The 19,672-nt window shown below is 48.4% G+C and overlaps 1 protein-coding gene across 1 annotated transcript in view; it reads right to left on the bottom strand.

Annotated features, from left to right (window-relative positions):
• Window positions 1–551: 551 nt before the first annotated feature.
• The window catches only part of DRAM1 (DNA damage regulated autophagy modulator 1), a 54,574-nt gene continuing 35,453 nt past the window's right edge, over window positions 552–19,672 (bottom strand). The window contains exons 5-7 of the mRNA XM_056118256.1: window positions 12,279–12,337; window positions 3,029–3,121; window positions 552–756 (exon numbers count right to left, since the gene is read on the bottom strand). Coding sequence (XP_055974231.1) covers window positions 712–756; window positions 3,029–3,121; window positions 12,279–12,337 — 197 coding nt within the window. The 3' untranslated portion in view covers window positions 552–711. The remainder of the gene's footprint in view (window positions 757–3,028; window positions 3,122–12,278; window positions 12,338–19,672) is intronic.

The raw sequence follows: 19,672 nt of genomic DNA, 5'->3' as shown, positions 1-19,672 counted from the left end.
TGCCCCCCAACCAAGGCACATTTTGAAGGCTGGGGATGTGTGCTGTGAGCCCCTCCATCCAGGGTGGGGTCAGGCTTCTGGTTTCGATTTGGATCTCTCTGTTGCCTATGTCTCACCGGCAGGCACACAGCGGTCTCCCGTGTCCCGGGCACCGTGGCATGAAGGCCTTTCCCTACAATCATCTGGCTGAGTTCCTGGTGAGTGTTTCATCTAGGCCCTCCAACTTCAGGATCTTGGCATTAGGATTTACCAGTGTTCTCGTGATAGAAAAGTAGACAGTTCATTCTCTAAACTCAAAAGTTAAACACATTCCTTGATTCTACTACTACTATTTTTCTACTGAGTGCCTCATTTTGGTGTATCTCTGTTAAATCATTCACACACAAAAGGGGGGGGGTAAAAATCATCAGTATCAAAGTTAAGAGTTTTTCCATTTTCTACAACACCTTTTCTTTTCGGTGTTGCATCTCTTAACCTCAAAGTGCTCTACTGAGAAAACTATGAAAACCGTGGTTACTGTGCTTTAAGCACCAGTGTTCTCCTAGAAAACATACCTTTGGAAATGGTACAACTAGTGGGAATTCTAATGAGATGCAAGTCCTGGAGAGTCGGCAGATGCATCCCAATCAGGACAGCACGGAAAGGCTGACTGTCCACTGGACCACACCGAGAGCTGTTTATGACTTTCACTGAGCTGTCGTTCTGGTTTCTTCAAAAGTCATCATTAAGTTCTGTGGATATCCTTAGAGTGACGCTCTTTAAAAAAAAAAAAGACACACACACAAAGTTATTATTTTCTATTTTTTGATTTTTTTCTTGATGGATAAAGATGTTTGAGTCACAGCTGGCAGGTCCTGGTAGCTCCCCCTTGCTCAGGGGATCATGCAGTGACAGGGACCAAACCTTCTACATGCAAAGCCTATGCTCTCCTTCTTATTTTCATTGAGTTCTTTCTAGACGACACACCAAAGATCCATTATTTTTTTAAAAATTTTTTTTCTGTGGTGCTGAGACTCGAACCTGAGGCCTCACATATACATGGCTAGTGTTCTTCGTCCCCAATTAAAAACCACATCCACGTGTTAAATTATGCCATGGAACACCGAGCCACAAAACACTCACAATGCCCCTGGTGGGTTGATCTCACTAGGGTTGGGATGGAGCTTGAGTAATGTCCTGAAGAATTTTCTTGGCTTTCTATTCTTTAAGCCAGCTAACACTTCTGTTTCTGATAAGATTTTCCTCGTGGCCAAATCTGAGAAAGACCAAGCTGGACAACCTTTTTCAATGACACTTCTTTTTTTTTTCTTTTTTTCTTTTTTTGCTTTTTTGGGTCACACCCAGCGATGCTCAGGGGTGATTCCTGGCTCTGCACTCATGAACTACTCCTGGTGTTGCTTGGGTGGCCATATGGGATGCCAGGGATTGAACCCGGGTCGGCTGCATGCAAGGCAAATACCCTACCTGCTGTACTATCGCTCTAACCCTCAATGACACATTTTTAATCTTCCAAGAAGATCTTTCTTGGGACCAAAACAAGTGCTCAACAGGTCAAGGGCATGGGCTGCATGCAGGAAGCCCAGGATCAATCCCTTGCACCAGATGGTCCATGAGTACTCACTAAGACACGCCCCCCTACCCCCAAACACAGAGCCAGGAATAGCCCAAGGAATGTCAGATATGCCCCCACAAAAATAAATAAATAAATAAATAAATAAATAAATAAATAGGGCTGGGGCGATAGTACAGCAGGTAGGGCGTTTGCCTTGCATGCAGTTGACCCAGGTTCAATTCCTGGCATCCTGTGTGATCTACTGATCACTGCCAGCAGTAATTCCTGAATGTAAAGCCAGGAATAAGCCCTGAGCATCACCTGGTGTGGTCCCAACACTAAAACAAATAACTAAAAAATGAGGAATTCAAATAATAAGCTTTAGAAAAAAAATATATATATATTTCCTGGGCCTAGGATGTAGCTATGGTGATAGAGCACATACCTTATATATGTGAGACCCTGGGTTCCATCCTTGAGACCACATGCCTCTTCTCCCTCTTCTCCCACCCCTCGCCACCAGAACTGGCCCGGATGCCCAGCCCCCGGCACCTACTATTTATGACCCCATCTACGAACTACCACAATAATAAAAAGCTTAGTTCAGGGGCTGGAACGATAGCACTGCAGGGAGGGTGTTTGCATTGCACACAGCCAACCTGGGTTAAATCCCTGGCATCCCATATGGTCTCCCAAGCACCGCCAGGAGCAATTCCTAAGTGCACAGTCAGGAGTAACCCCTGAGCATCGCTGGGTGTGACCAAAAAAAGAAAAAAATGTTTAGTTCAAACAGAAGGTAAGGGGCTGGAGTGATAGCACAGCGGGTAGGACATTTGCCTTGCATGCAGCCAACCCCGGTTCGATTCCCAGCATCCAATATGGTCCCCTGAGCACCGCCAGGAGTAATTCCTGAGTGCAGAGCCAGGAGTAATCCGAGCATCACAAGGTGTGACCCAAAGAGGAAAAAAAAAATAAAACAGAAGGTAAGACCTTTGCCAAAAGAAAACCATTACAAAAATTTAAAAATGGAACAAATAAAAGAGGTAAAAAGGAAAAGAACTAGGACATATGACATTAAGCATCCATGACAAGGGATGTACAAAACTGTTAGCAATCTTAGCCAAGGAGATAGTACAGCAGTTAGGGCACTTGTCTGGCATGTGGCCAACCTGGGTTCAATCCCTGTACCACATATGGTCCCCCAAACCCCTAGGAGTGATCCCTGAGTACTGCCATGTATAGTCCCCCCCCACTCTAAAACAAACCCCCAAAAATCTTCAAAACTGCTCTCTGTTGGGGGAGGTTACCTTGGGTGTTGCCCTTGGAAATAAACCAAATCATACAAAATGCTCACAACCTTTCCAAACTAATGAGAGTCAAAAGAGAGATGCTTCTGTTATATTTTCAAATAGTTTTTCTATGAATTGTTATGGATTCTGTCAACCAATTCTAATATTTGAAGGGAGGAACACTTACCTGGAAATCTTGGACGAATGTTAGAAAGTAGAAAATAAAACCAAAGGCCACCGTCCATTCACAGATCGCACTCACTACGTGATATATGTAATCCTAATAGCAAGAATAAAGAAACAGGGTTTAGCTGACACAGACTCATGTGAGAACAAGACTAAAATCAAGTACCCATAGCACAGCCGGTAGGGCGTTTGCCTTGCACGAAGCCGACCTGGATTCAATTACCAGCATCCCATATAGTCCCCTGAGCACCTCCAGGGGTAATTCCTGAGTGCAGAGCCAGGAGTATCCCCTGTCCATCACCGGGTGTGACCCAAAAAGAAAGAAAAAAGAAAAGAAAAAGAAATCACAGGCCCGCCCAGAGGAATAAACAGACCAGGGAGCATCAACCAATTCCCTGCAGGGAATATGGCAAAACCAATAGAACAACATCAACTCAGGGGGTGCCCCTCTCCTCCCAACCAACATGGGCATTAATACAATTATTCCAGAAGATCCTGCTCACTCCCACTCACTCTGGCTTTAAAAACTCCACCTCCCAGGATGGGAGAAGCATGCTGAAAGTAGACTATAGACTGAACAATGCCTCTTTTGCAAACCACAACACCCAAAAGGAGAGAGAACAAAAGGGAATGCCCTGCCACAGAGGCAGGGTGGGATGGGGGGGATGGGGGGGATGGGAGGGATACTGGGATACTGGGATCCGTGGTGGTGGAAAATGGGCACTGGTGGAGGGATGGGTACTTGATCATTGTATAACTTAAACCCAAGCACAAAAATTTGTAAGTCTACAACTGTACCTCATGGTGTTTCACTAATAAAAATTAGTGAAACCGAACAGGCCTCATGCATGAAAGAACTGGTAGAGGAACTCAGGCATGCGGGTCCCGGGGCTGAGGTCTCCAAGCCTACTTGGATTGGGACTGGGCCTTCTCCACCCAGACCCCCCCCCCCCATCTTCCAGTAGGTAGGCGTCACACTCACCAGCTGCCGCCAGTGCCAGGTTAGTCCCATCAACGGCCAAGATGCAGAGACTATAAAACCCAGTTCCCGGAGGAGAACAGTTCAGAATCTCCTGCCCCTGCGCCTGGCTGTCCTCACCGGGGCCCCTCGGAGGGAGGAGGGTTGAGTTTCTCTCCCCCCCACCCCACTCTGAGCAGAGCCCCAGCAGCTGAAGATCTCCGGAGCCAGCCACAGCCATGCTGGGACCACTCTCCACACGTCCGGACGGGCCTCATCATGAATAAAAATTAAAAAAAAAAAAAACTCCACCTAAATGGGGCTGGAGTGATAGTAAAGTGGGTAGGGTGTTTGCCCTGCAGGCGGCCAACCTGGGTTGATTCCCAGCAAATCCATATGATCCCACGCACACTGCAAGAAGTAATTCCTGAGTGCATGAGCCAGGAGTAAGCCTGTGCACTGCCAGGTGTGACCCAAAAAGCAAAAAAAAAAAAAAAAAAAAAACCCAAAAAACAAAAAACAAACAAACAGAAAAAAAAAAACATGCTCCAACTGAATAACTTCAAAATGGCTAAGACAGAGAAGCAAGACTGGTTTCTGTGAGGTTTGCTCAGGGATCAAACAGCTGTCAGCTGTGATATAGCATTTGCAAAATCAAAGATCACCCTACCCTGCCCCCACAGGACTCATTGGCCCCATAGCCCATTTGGTGCCAAGGTTGTAAGATCTGCCCAGGAGCACACCCCAGTGTCTCCTGTTTCTTAACTTTACTTTGTCTCTGGCCCTTTGTCTGCACCAGGTGAGGTCTGTGACCTTTCAGTCTCCACAGAGGGAGTCCACAGGAGACAAGATTCATCCTCCCACTTTTGGAAACAGGAATCCCAAAGCTGAACACACACTTAGCAAGGTCTACGCAGGCCTGGGTCCCTGCAGAGGGAGGGTGGTAGCTGGTGGAGAGTGCCAATCCCCTGGAGTCTGTTTCTCTGTTACTGTAGACAATTTTGAGGGGGAGGGATGGGTGATCTCCCCCCATCTCCCCATACTTCCGGACGCCAGGCAGTCATGCACATGCCCCAAAACTGCCAGTCAGTTAAGAATTTAACTCCAGCTGTATCAACCGATTAAAAACTTTGGACAGGGGCTGGAGCGATAGCACTGTGGGTAGGGCATTTGCCTTCCACCTGGACGACCCAAGTTTGATTCCCAGCATCCCATATGGTCCCCCGAGCACTGCCAGGAGTAATTCCTGAGTACATGAGCCAGGAGCAACTCCCGTGCATCGCCAGGTGTGGCCCAAAAAGCCAAAAAAAATAAAAGGTAAAAAAAAGGTAAAGGCCCTCCCGTTGATCGTCGATTTGCTCGAGCGGGCCCAGTAACGTCTCCATTGGAGACTTTGTTGTTACTGTGTTTGGCATATCGAATATGTCAAGGGGAGCTTGCCAGGCTCTGCCGTGCGGGCGAGATACTCTCGGTAGCTTGCCGGGCTCTCCGAGAGGGGCGGAGGAATCGAACTCGGGTCCGCCATGTTGGCCGCTTGTAAGGCGAACGCCCTACCCGAGTTCGATTCCTCCGCCCCTCTCGGAGAGCCCGGCAAGCTACCGAGAGAGAGTATTCGATATGCCAGACACAGTAACAACAAAGTCTCCAATGGAGACCGTTACTGGGCCCGCTCGAGCAAATAAAAATTAAAAAAAAAAAAAGAAAGAAAGAAAATTAAAAAATAAAATTAAAAAAATTAAAATTTTGGACAGCCTGGAGCACATGGTCAAGATATCAATACGCAACATCTCAAACTCTGTGACACATATATACCAGGAGTAGCACACCAGATTGGACAGGATGTGATGTTGAAAGCAACCAGTCTTGATTAGCAAAATATCAACACAAAAGGCTTGAACTGAACCAACATCTTAGTCATCTCTTATACAAGGACTTAAGGGCTCAAGGGTGAGATACATCAATCGTCACTTTCTTCTATGGAAACATTCTTTGATCATCCTTTTAGCAAATTATTTATAACCTGCAATGTAAAATAAATTATTGACACCTGCTGTGGGGACAGGCTCAAGGGGTGGCTGGGAAAATTGAAAATAATGGTGTTGGGAAGGTGGAAAGGTGGTGGGATTGGTGTTGGAATACTGAATGCCTGTAACTAATGGCCTAGTAAAGTGAAAGAAAGAAAGAAAGAAAGAAAGAAAGAAAGAAAGAAAGAAAGAAAGAAAGAAAGAAAGAGAGAAGGAGAGAACGAGAGAAAAAGAGAAAGAAGGAAGGAAGGAAGGAAGGAAGGAAGGAAGGAAGGAAGGAAGGAAGGAAGGAAATGTTGGGGCCAGAGCAATTATAGTCCAGCAGGTTGGATGTTTGTCTTGCATGCAGGTGACCTGAGTTCCATCCCCAGCACCCCATATGGTTCCCCAAGCCTCACCAGGAATTATCCCTGAGCATAAAGCCAGGATTAACTTCTGAGCACTACTGGGTGTGGCAAAAGAAAAAGAAACCAAGACAAAATAAATAAATAAATAAATAAAACAGCCAAGATCAGTTCAGGGACCAAGAGATTTGGGAATACGGGGAGGGTTGGGCATCTGCTTTGCACATAGCTGACCAGAGTTTGATACCTGGCACCAACATATAGTGCCTGACCCCCAATCCTAATCACTGGGATTGACCCCCATAGGCACAGCTGGGCGTGGCCCCCAAAACAAAAACAAACGGGTTCAGGCAACAGCTCTGCTTAACATTCCTCATGAGGTAAACAGGATTACAAAGCAAATGCTACTGCGTCAAGTCCTTCTACCTTCCTGGGGGCATAAACCAGAACAGATGAAGAATTATTTGGGTAAGCGGGGGGTGTGGTGGGGAGGTGTAGTTAGGGAAAAGAAGGTACCACTAACACAATGATAGTTGGGAATGATCACTCTGGACAAGAACTGAGTGCTGAAAAGAGGTAAAGGGATATACATGATAACCTTTTTGTACCTATACTATAAACCATCATGAGACTTGTTACTGTGTTTGGCATATCGAGTACGTCACGGGGTAGCTTGCCAGGCTCTGCCGTGTGGGCGAGCTACCCGTGACGTATTTGATATGCCAAACACAGTAACAAGAAGTCTCATGATGGAGACGTTACTGGGCCTGCTCGAGCAAATCGATGAACAACGGGAGGACCGTGACCGTGACTATAAACCATAATGCCCAGAAGAAAGAGAAGGAGTAAGAGTGAGAGAGAAAGAAATATGACTGCTATAGAGTCAGGCTGAGATGGTGAGATGAGGAGGGGGGCGGGAACTGGGGACATTGTTGGTGGGAAATGTTCCAGCACGGGACAGGTGCTGGAACATTCCTATGACCAAAACCAAGCCATGAACAATTTTGTAATTCACATATATATTCATGCATATATACTGAATTAACATATAACTGTACTAAGAGAATACATTATCTTACCTTAGAGTAAATTTGTTTACTGTTAAAAAAAAAAAGAATTATTGGGGGGGGGGTGATTTTCTCGTTTTGGGCTACAGCAAGTGGCACTTAGGGCTTCCTCCTGGCTCTGCACTCAGGGACCATTCCAGGTAGGACTTGAAGTACTTTATGGGGTACCTGGTTGACCGTGAGCAAGGCATACTATCTCTCCAGCCCCGAGATTAAGAATGATTTTAATTCTGTTCCGTAATCTAATGATCTGTCCTTATTCCAGTACACTGGTGAAGGGACTGGGGTCGGAACACAGTAACCCTGAAACTCAATCATGTTTGTAATACAGTGCTTCAATTTTTCAAAATTAATTTAAATAGGGAAAAAAAATTTTATCAGAGTTTCCAGTGTCAGCTACCTACAGGCATTTACTCAAGATCAATGAAAACTCTGGTTGCAAAAAGAGGGCAGGGAGGAAGGCCTTGTGTCTCCCTCATGAATTCCACACTCACCAGGTGGAAAAATAAGACCCCAGGGTGGCTTTGAGAGATTGTATTTGAGCTTATAACTGACACAATCTAAAAATCCTGCTATCTTTCTTGGCTTTTGATTCACACCCACAATGCTCCGGGCACCGGGCAGTGTTGGGGATGGAGACTTGGGAGATTGAAATGCAAAGCAAACACTCCAGCCCTTTGAGCCATCTCCCTAAGCCCTAAAAAGGAATTTCTAAACACCATCAAGGTTAAAAATCAACCAACCAACAAAAAAGAACACGATGCATTCTAACTTCAGTCTCTGTGCCAAGTTGACGGGTGGAGGAAGTAATTCGTGAACAGTTTCCCAATAACGACCTTTCCTCTCCCTCACTCCACTCTACTACAGGTTTCAAGCCTGAGGAAGCTGGTGAGGCAGGGCAGGATGGCCTCTGGAGATGGTTCAGTTTTCTGCTGGTTTATGGCCACAAAGATTTCATGAGGTGGGGCTGGAGCGATAGCACAGCGGGTAGGGCGTTTGCCTTGCATGCGGCTGACCCGGGTTTGATTCCCAGCATCCCATATGGTCCCCTGCCAGGAGAGAATCCTGAGTGTAGAGCCAGGAATAACCCCTGAGCATTGCCGGGTGTGAGCCAAAAAAGCAAAAAAAAATTCATGATATATATCACTCCAGGCAATGCTCAGAGGCTGAATAGGGGTGGGGGATCCAACCTGAGCTTTTGCTCCTGACCCCTGTACTCTCTCCCCTCCACTATTCTGGAGAGGTGAACTCTCAACAGAGCAGGGGAGAAGCTCACCACCTCTCTATTTAAATTAATTTTTAAAAATTGAGTCACTGTGAATTAAAAAAGTTATTCATGATTTTCAGGATTACTGTGTTCCAACCCCAGTTCCTTCACCAGCATACTGGAATAAGGACAGACCGTTAGATTATGGAACTGAATTAAAGTCATTCTTAATCTCAGGGCTGGAGAGATAATACACCGTCTCATAAGGTACTTTGAGCCAACCAGGCATCCCATAAAGTACTCTGAGCCCCACCAGGCGTTCTTCCTGAGTGCAGAGCCAGGAGGAAGCCCTGAGCACCACTGGGTGTGATCCCACACATACCAAGAACACAGGTACCTCTCGCATGAACAGACCCACACACCGACCCTCAAAAATAGCATCCCTGGACAGCGAAGCTGCTTAGAGAAATAAAAGCAAATCAGGGAAGCATCTGGATTTCTGCAGTACATTTCTAACAATTTCTTCATTGTTAGAATTGGGGACCACATCCAGTGGTGCCTAGCGGCCACTCCTGGTTCCATGCTTGGGGGTCACTCCTAGTGGTGTTTGGAGGAACACATGATACACATGATACCGGGTCTAAACCCAGGAGACGTGTGCCAAGCACACACACAGCCCAGGGGGCTATGGCCTCAGGCCCTTTCGGGTGGTATAAATGAAAGAACACAGACCCAGGAGTGCACCTCACATGTGAACATCCCTAAAGTTCTCGTCTGACTGTGAAATGGGAGACAGCAGCACCCCAACTCCCTCACTCCCTGCCCAGGGCTTCACAGTGCTAAAACAGGGCTTTTATTCTTTCGTACCCGAAGAGCAGCGTGTGTGTGTTCACCACCGGACAGGGCCGTGAAAACCAGCTCCCTAGAGCATGCCGGGGCGTCTGGAACAGTCCCTAAAGGATGGTTCCAGTCTGAAATACCGAGAGTCTCCTCTGCATTCACTGAGAGCTTTAGAATGGATGAGAGATGGTATTGCTGTCTCTCGGGGAGTAAATAGCAAACCAGGTACTTTTTCACTTTTTTGTGTTTGTTTTTGGAAGTGCTAGGGATCAAACCCAGGTCTCAGGCATGCCTGGCGTGCACCTTAGCACTGAGGCACATCATCCACTTTGCACAGTTGGAAAATAAAACAGGAATGAGTTTTGTATGCCCAGGGCTGGATCTCCTAGACTGTGAGCAGCTTTATTTGTGGTGGAAGGTCTCCCTCCAGTGGTAGTAGAGTGAACTACACCTGGGGCGCCATGAGGAGGGCTCCAGGAGAGAACATTTTGAAAACTTCTACCTGGATCATTCGTTGCCTCTGTGAGCTGTCGCTGGACGCTATCATATTCCATCTTAGAAAAATCCTTTCTCTGATCCTGCATCCCCCTCTAACCATCACCCATTCTCTTCTCAACCTCTGAACACCTCAGCAAGAGCTGAATGTACCCCCTGCCATTGGCTTCTCAGTACAATGCACTGGAACAGCCTCATTTGACTTTTAAACGCTGATTGATGGGGCTGGAGCAATCGTACAGCGTGTAGGGCGTTTGCTTTGCACGCAGCGACCCGGGTTTGGTCCCCGGCATCCCATATGGTCCCCCGAGCACCACCAGGGGTAATTCCTGAATGCATGAGCCAGGAGTAATCCCCGAGCATCTCTGGTGTGACCCAAAAAGAAAACAAACAAACAGATAAATAAATAAAAGCTGATTGGTGGGGATGGAGCAACAGTAGAGTGGGAGTTTGCCTTGCACGTGGCCAATCCCCGGCATCCCATATGGTCCCCCCCCCCCCCCCCCAGCACCGCCGGGAGTGACTCCTGAGTGCGGAGCCAGGAGTAAGCTTTGAGCATCACCAGGTGTAACCCAAACAGCCAAAAATAAATAAATAAACAAAGTTGATTGGTGGGAGGAGCCTAGGCCAGCCCTGGCAGTGCTCAGGGGGGGCCTATGCAGTGCCTGGGATATGACAGGAGGCCACTGGAGGCAATCAAGGCCTTAGCTCCTGACCCATCACTCCAGTCCCTGAAACTGTCTTGATAAACAGCAGCAACCCCACCCAGCCCTCGATTCTGAAGTGGCTCCAAGAATTGTGGCAGCCGGTCAAAAAATGACGGTCACTCCAGGGAAGATGCTCAGGGCTGGAGAATGAATCTTGGAAGGTTCTTGGGCCCAGCACCTCCGTTCTCAGCAACACCCCAAAGCAGAGGCTGACTACTGCCAAGAGTGGCCCCTGCACCCCCAAACATTGCTTGGGAGGGCCCTATAGAGAGAAAACAAGACGTGACCCATCACTACCCCAGGCTCTGAGGGTTCTTGCTCCCTCACCAGGCCGGCCCAGGGTCTAACTTCGAGTTCCTAACATGTTTCCAACCATTCGCTTTTCCTGGTCACGTCTGCTTTCTTCTGAGTCTCATGCCATGGTTCCCCACTTACACAGTTTTCACTGTGGCCCCGCGGATTCTCCCAGTCTAAGCAGGCACTTTTCAGTCCTGATTCACAGACCCTCACAAGTCAACACCAGACCCACCCACAGGAAGTCACTTCTACCTGTCAGGGACAATGTCCGGTCAAGGGAACAAATTCTTTGGTTCACCCATGTTTAAAGGGGGGGGGGGGGGGAACCCTTGCCAATCAGGCTGCAGAGATAGTTCAGGAGGTAGGACACTTGACTGCACACAGCTGGCCCTGGTTTGATCCCCAGTGCCACCAGGAGTGATCCAGGAGCAGAGTCAGGTGTGGCCCAAGAACCAAACCAAAACAAACAAACAAACAAAAAACCTTGTTTCTATCCCTCATGCCCCTTCATTCTCCCCACTCTGTTATGCTGCCCATCAAACATTCTGCTGTGACTGCATGCAGAACAGTCCTGGTCTCAGGAGGGGGGTTAACGTTGCCACAGCCTCGCTCAGCCATTCTGACCAAGAGCCAGTTAACATCCCTGCCTTGGCCTTGTCGGCTCAGAGGCCTTTAGGGGCTAATCCAGCCACACATCTTCCCTGCAAATTCATCCCATGCCACACAGACAGGTGCCGCCTCATGCTGAAAGGAACAATTCAGTCAGTGCTGGCATGGGAGCCTGGCTTGGCCCCTCTGAGGAACAATTTCACTCTTTCTTACTCCTTGGCCCACCTCAGTTCCTGCCTGTGAACGCTCAACCTTTTTTTTTTTTTTTTTGGATTTTTGGGCCACACCCAGCGATGCTCAGGGGTTACTCCTGGCTCTGCATTCAGGAATCATTCCTGGCAGTGCTCAGGGGACCATCTGGGATGCCAGGAATCGAACCTGGGTCCGCTGCGTGCAGGTAAATGCCCTCCCCACTGTACTATCGCTCTGGGCCCTGCCCAACCTCTTCAGCAAATGCACAGATGTTTGCAAAGAGGCAGGAGCTTAATAAGTTGAACATCATCCCCGGAACCATTCTGGGGATCTTTCAAGATGCACAGCAGAAGGAAATTACCCTGCGAGCGGATGAGGACACTGGCATTGCTCCCTAGTCAGAGAGTAAGTTACTGATGGCCCCCGTGTTCTGAGCAATGCCAGGGGGCCTTCCTAGCACAGCCACAGTGTCTTATGACCAGGTGCAGTGTCCACAGGGAGGCGGACTTACCTTTTCTTTCGGATTCCACTCCAGCTTGGTTATAGAAATGAGCGATGCACAGGCAATCACTGGGAAACGTTAAGGAAAGCAGGGAAGGAAAAGACCACTTCACATTCACATGCAGTTCTTCTTCCCTGGTTGGTAATAAGCATCATCATCCCACACTGCAAGACCCGTGCCCCCTACCCCCCGCCCCGCCCAGGGGGCCAAATGCAAACACCTGGCTGGGATAGAGCTCACACACAGCAGAGCACAACATGTCTTGCACCAGTCGCGCCTGAGGTTTGATGCTCCACCCCCAACCCCCACCCGGTGTCTGGATGTAACCCCCCCACAACGCAGCTACAAACTAAACCCCAGCCAACCAGAAAAACAGGAAGTGTTGGCAAGGAAGTATCCAAATTGGAACTCTCGTGAACGGTTGGGAAAGAAAAAACGGGGCTAAGACACTGGGGAAAATACAGAGGTTCCTCAAAACACTGAAAATAGAGTTAGCCATGTGACCCAGCAACCCACTTGTGAGCAGACCGGAGAGGGCCGAACACGGGGACCCCTCACCCCCAGGGACCTGGCAGCTTACGGAACCAGCGCTAAAACCAGAGCTTCTTCCACCCTCCTCTTCTGCCATCCACAGGAGATGGCATAAGCCAAGTATGGAATGGCCATGCCAGGCGATATCATTTCAGGAGCATCCTAGAGTATCATGAACTGTTACTGACATCCCTTACTGTGCTCCTACTGGGATGTTAGTATTGTAGAGTTTGGAGATGTTGTTCCAGAAAAATATAATGGACCCAAGAAATCAAATAGTGGGGAGGGCGCTTACCTTACATGCTGCAGACTCCAATTTGATCCCTGGCACCCAGATGGTCCAGTGAGCCCCCACCAGGAGTGCTCCCTGAGCACTGCCACCTGTGATCCCAAAACATACAAACAACCAGAAATTTTTCCACGCAGAGTGGTGACCACCTCTCTGATCCTATGAAGTTATATAACGGAAGTCAAAAGCAGAAGCTGGGGGGTAGAAAAACTAACATTAGGGATTTAAACTGTGAGTACTGTTAAGTTTAACACCCTTTGGGGGTGGGCCAGCTCCCGTCCTGCCAAAGCCTTCGCAGTCATTGCCACGCCTCCTGCCGAACTGCCCAGTTAAATATTCTGGATTTTCTGGAAGAACATCTCCAAACTCTATAGTACTAACACTGCCGTAAGAGCTCACAGATTGGATGGGAATGTGACGTAGAAGCCAATCAATCTCGACTCACGGAAACATTACATGGTAGGTTTAGCTAGCAGCAACAGCTTAGTAAAACTCAGACAAGGATTTAATGTCCCCGTGGTGAGATAACAACAATTTTCACAAATTTCCTTCTATGGAAATATTTTTTGATCATTCTGTTAGTCATGCAGTGGTAAAATAAATTATAGTATGCCTGTTACGGAGGCAGGCTTGAGGGGTGGTTGGGAAAATGGAGACCGTGGTGGAGGGAAGGTTGACATTTGGGGTGGGATTGGGGCTGGAATAGTGAATGCCTGTAAGAAACCATCATGAACTTGTATAGAACCGAGGTGTTTAAATGAAGTGGGGAGGGGCTGGAGCAATAGCACAGTGGGTAGGGCATTTGCCTTGCACGCGGTTGACCTGGATTCGATTCCTAGCATCACATATGGTCCCCCGAGCACCGCCAGGGGTAATTCCTGAGTGCAGAGCCTGGAGCAACCCCTGTGCGTGGCCGGGTGTGACCCAAAATGCAAAATAAATAAATAAATAATAAATGAAGTGGGGAAAAAATGGGCTGGAGCGATAGCACAGTGGTAGGGCGTTTGCCTTGCACGCAGCCTGCCCGGCCGAGCCAGGTTCGATTCCTCCGCCTCTCTTGGACAGCCTGGAAAGCTACCGAGAGTATCTCACTGCACGGCAAAGCCTGGCAAGCTCCCTGTGATGTATTCGATATGCCAAACACTGTAACAAGTCTGAAAATGGAGACATTACTGGGCCCACTCGAGCAAATCGATGAACAATGGGAGGACAGTGTTTTTTGTTTTGTTTGGGGAAAAAATGTTGAACCCCTCCTGGTTTTTGGGGTCATACCAGTTGGTCCCCCGAGCACCTCCAGGAGTAATTCCTGAGTGCAGAGCCAGGAGCAACTCCGGCTGGTTGCATGGTTGGGTGTGACCCAAAATGCAAAAAAATAAATAAATAAATAAAAAATAAATGAAGTGGGGGAAAAATGGTGGACCATTTGGACCACCAAATTTGAAGTGGTCCAAGGGGCTGGAGAGAGAGAGAGAGAGAGAGAGAGAGAGAGAGAGAGAGAGAGAGAGAGAAGAAAAGTGCCTGCCATAGAGCATAGAGGCGGGCTCGTGTAGGGGAGGGGTGGCAGGACAGATAATGGGGGCACTGGTGGCGGAAAATATATATGTGGAGGGATGAATGTTGGAATACTATATGACTGAAACCCAATCGTGAAAGCTTTGTAACTGTATCTCACAGTGACATGGTGATTCGATTAAAAAAAAAAAAGGCGTGGACTGCCTGCCTCATATGTGGAAGCCCTGGGTTCCATCCCTGTCACCACATGATCCCTCAAACACTATTGGGAGAGAGCCTAATAACTGTGGGTGTATCCCCTTCAAAAAAGTTTTAAAGCTTCCTCTCAACTCAGAATCAACACCTTCTCTTGCTGTCCAGGTGCAGAGCCAAGATCTAGAAACAACACAAATGCCAGCAGATAGCAGGGTGAATGAAGGACGACTGAGCGATAAATACAATGGAATACTACCCGGGTCCAAGATGAAATCTTCCCATGGGCTACAATTTGGACGGAACCAGAGTGCATCATGTTTGGGGAAATATGTCAGAGGAAGGAGAACAGGTATCCAGTGACCTCCCTCCGAAGAGAGGTATGTAAAGAGACAAAGAGAGGGCAGGGATGGGACCGTGTCCAGTGAAAACAAACCTTTGGACTCTGACAACAGAACTGAGAAGGGGGGAGGAGAGGACGGGGTGGATGAGCAGTGTCCTAAGGACCTGGAGGGCTTCTGGTCCTTTGGTGGTAGTGAAGGTGCAGGAACCAAGTACAGCAGAAGCACTAGCCTGAATACCACGATAACGTTCTCTCAATAACAATATTCTTTAAAAGAATGTAAAATAAAGAGAGAGCTAAAAATACCAGAGCTTGGAAGATAGCTCAGTGGCTTAAAAAAAAATCTTTACTTACTTGCTGCTGGAGCAATAGCACAGTGGGTAGGGCATTTGCTTTGCACGCAGCTGACCCGGGTTCGATTTCTCCATCCCTTTCCCCTCTCAGAGAGCCCGGCAAGCTACCAAGAGTATCCCACCCGCACGGCAGAGCCTGGCAAGCTCCCCGTGGCGTATTCGATATGCCAAAAACAGTAACAACAAGTCTCACAAATGGAGACATTACTGGTGCCTGCTCGAGCAAATCGATGAACACGAGAGGACAGTGCTACAGTGCTACAGATCTGCTGGAGCAATACGCTGGAGCAAAAGCGGGGAGTGCCATCCGACCCGGGTTCAATCTCCGGCACCCCAGAGCACTCTCCTGCGCTCTTCAGGAGTGATCCCTGAGCTCACCGCCAGCAGCAAGTCCCAGGCACTGCCGGGGGTGGCCCCCAAACCAAAAGATAAAGGTACCTGCCCTGCCCATAACTTGGATCTCTCATGCCGCTCATATGCCGAGCAAGATCCCGGCAGTGAGCGCAGGACTTTAGCACCCAGCCTGCTGTGTGGGACCCCCCCCCCCCAAAAAAAAAAGCGCAACTAGCAAAGATGGAGGTGTGGGGTGTGGATGAGCAACAGTACAACAGGTAAGGCATTTGTCTTGCATGTGGCCAACCTGCTTCAAACCCCGGCACTGCATATGGTCCCCAGAGCCCCATCCAGGAGTGATCACTGAGCAGAGTCGGGAGTGAGCCCTGAGCACCACGGGGTGTGGGCTCACAACACTCTGTGCCCACAACACTCTGTGCCCCCTGCTAAAAAAAATATATATATGTGTGTGTGTGTGTGTGTGTGTGTGTGTGTGTGTGTGTGTGTATGTATGTATGGGCTGGAGTGATAGCACAGCCATAGGGCGTTTGCCTTGTGCACAGCAGGCCCAGCCGAGCCGGGTTCGATTCCTCTGCCACCTCGGAGAGCCTGGCAAGCTACCGAGAGTACCTCGCCTGCATGGCAAAGCCTGGCAAGCTCCCCGTGATGTATTCCATATGCCAAACACAGTAACAACAAGTCTCACAATGGAGATGTTACTGGGCCCGCTCGAGCAAATCAATGAACAATCGGAGGGCAGTGCAGTGCAGTGCAGTGTGTGTGTGTGTGTGTGTGTGTGTGTGTGTGTGTGTGTGTATACTCCTGCCCCCGCGCCTGGCTGTCCTCGCCGGGGCCCCTTGGAGGGGAGTGGGTTGAGTTTCCCTCCCCGCCCCGACCAGGGCTCCGGCAGCCGAAGACCTCCAGAACCAGCCACCACCATGCTGAGACCACTCTCTGCACGCATGATGGTACCAGCAGAGGAACAAAGGCATGCGGGTCCCGGGGCTGAGATCTCCAAGCCTGCTCGGATCAGGGCTGAGCATCCTCCACCCAGATCCTCCAAATTCCAGTAGGCAGGGGTCACATTCACCAGCTGGACCCCTGGCGCCGTGTAATCCCATCAACAGTCAAGACTCAGAGACTATAAAACCCAGCTCCTGGAAGCTCTTATTATCTCATTCCTACTTTGGACAACCTGGCAGTCTACCGAATGTAACCTGACCACACGGCAGAGTCTGGCAAACTCCCCGTGGCATACCCAATATGCCAAATACCAGTAACAATGATGGGTCTCACTCTCCTAACCCTGAAAGAGCCTTGAATATGGCACCTTTTAAAAAATCTCAGGGCTAGGATGAAGGAGACGTTACTGGGGCCTCCTCAAGGCAATCGACGAACAACAGGATGGTCGTGATCATGATATATATATATATATATATATATATATATATATATATATATGGTTTCTCTTACAGTTATTTTTTCCCCTTACTGAATTCTCATAGGGCAGAGGCAAGCGCATCAGTATGGCCACGAGCTGAGTAACGTCACTTTGTCACTTGTCCCTTGGGAAGGTCTGAGACTAGGGCCAATAGCAGCCCTAATAGGATCCTCCCGGAGCTCCGGGAAATGAATTCCCAGAGAATAGGCCTCCAGCCTCCAGTGAGGGCAGCCCACGTCCATCCGCTGGGACCCAACACTGGTTTCCGGTTCACACGAACATGGTGGGAGGGGCCCCCGGGGAGAGGGAGGGGGCTGCCACATTGGGGACGCCGCTCGAGAGGGGGGCAGGCAGAGGTGGGAAACCACCACGCCAGGGAGAAGGACCTGGGCTGAGGTAGAGAAGAAACAGCCCACGACAGGGGGAAAGTGTGAAATGAGGAGAAGCTCGGGCAGTCTCAGACCTGGGACCCCAGGACTTGGCGCGGCTGGTGTCCTGGCAGCTTCTGGAAGTTTCCGGAGCCAGTGCAAGATAGAAATTCTGACAAGGAAGGTTTGAAGCATCAGCTCCAAAGGCAAGCACAAAAAACTGACCCCCGTTTCCTCAGGTCTCAGGAAAGGCCGTCATTTCTTAGCACTTCGTGAGAAAAATAAGTAAGGGATTAAAAAATAATAATAATAAAAGTCAGTAGGGGCTGGAGAGATAGTACAGTGAGGAAGGTTCTTGCCTTGCATGTAAATGTTCAGGGTTTAATTCCCAGCACCCCACATGGTACCCCGAACCCCAGATGGTACCTCGCCCGCATGGCAAAGCCTGGCAAGTGATTCCTGAGCAGAGAGTCAGGAGTAAGTCTTGAGCACTGCTGGGTGTGGCCCCAAACCAAGAAAAAGTAAAAAACAAAAATTGTTTAGTCCAGAAAATATAATAGATGAGAGGTGAGAAGTCTTAAAAAAGTGATGAGAAGAAAGAACGCACTTCACTGTGTGGGGAGCACTCCCAGTGGTACTCCTCCAGTTCAGGGTGTGGCTTCCTGGTGATTCCAGGATCGCCCCTATGCAAAGCATCTGCTCCAGCCCACTGAGCTCCAGTCCCATTAAAGCTGAAAATTTGGATAAAAAAATATAAATGCTGGGGGCAACAAGAGCGATAGTACAGCAGGGAAGGCACTTGCCTTGGGCGGCCAACCCAGGTTCAATACCCGATATCCCCTATGGTCCCCCGAGCAGCAACAGGAGTAATTCCTGATTACAGAGCCGAGAATACCCCTGAGCATCGCTGGGTGTGACCCAAAAGCAATATATACATTGTTGGAGCTGGAGAGATAATACAGCAGGTAGGGTGCTTCCCTTGTACACAACTGACCAGGGTTTGATCCTCAGCATCCCACATGGTCTCTGAAGCATCACCCGTAGTTGCAGAGACAAGACAAACCCCTAACCATGACCTCAAAACCAAAAAAAGGATGGGGGATGGGGGTGGGGGGATATTATCCATGGTGGTGGAAAATGGGCACTGGTGGAGGGATGGGTATCTGATCATTGTATAATCGAAACCCAAGCACAAAAAATTGTAAATCTACAACTGTAAAAAAAAAAAAAAAAGAAACAAAAAAAAATTAAAAAAAAAACAAAAAAATAAGAAAATATAAGCGCTAATTTTAAGGCCAAAGAATTTTAGATGATGTCCCCGAATCTTCCCAGGCAGACTGACCCGGCCTGACAATTCTGGGGCTTCTCAGAATGGGGGCAGATAGATTCCCCCTTTCTGTCCACAGACACACCCTCCGACACAGAGCTGTGACTACAGCTTCACAACTGAACCTCATCAGACTGCCAAGCCACCAAATCATTCTGGCTTTACAGTCCTCCGTGGCCAGTGCATCACCTCCAGATTTCATCATGCTGTCTGGCCAGTAGAAGCACAGCAAATCCAATGGGGAACACTGCCTAGAAGCGCACCAATCTCAGGGAGCCCAAACAATAACCCAGAGGCTCAACTAGCACCAACCAGCCCAGTAAATCTTCAATGACCCTAGTGACAACATTGTGATGCAGCGATTACCACGAACTGTCTTTTACTGATCTAAGTTTTGATCGTTCCATTCGACTTTGTGTTGGAACAAATATTATGAAGTAAATTTGATTGTGCATGCAAGGGGGCAGACCAGGGTGGTGCGTGGGAAACTGGGAATACTGGTGGTATTAGAACATTGATAATGCCTGAAACAATTGTATTCGGAACAACTTGGTAAATCACGATGTTATATTAAAAAAAATTTTTTTAAGAAAGAATTTTAGAATGGGGAGACAGTCAAAGGCATATGCTCTTCATGGAGGAAAGCCAGGTTCCATCTCCCCATAAAGGTCAAAGACTTTATTTATTTATAAAGACTTTATTTATTTATTTTTA

Source organism: Sorex fumeus, unplaced genomic scaffold, assembly GCF_029834395.1.
Source record: "Sorex fumeus unplaced genomic scaffold, SorFum_2.1 ptg000003l, whole genome shotgun sequence".
NCBI classification, from domain to species: Eukaryota; Metazoa; Chordata; class Mammalia; order Eulipotyphla; family Soricidae; genus Sorex; species Sorex fumeus.
The sequence above is the reverse complement of the archived record's forward strand: the minus strand, read 5'-3'. Positions and strand labels throughout refer to the sequence as shown.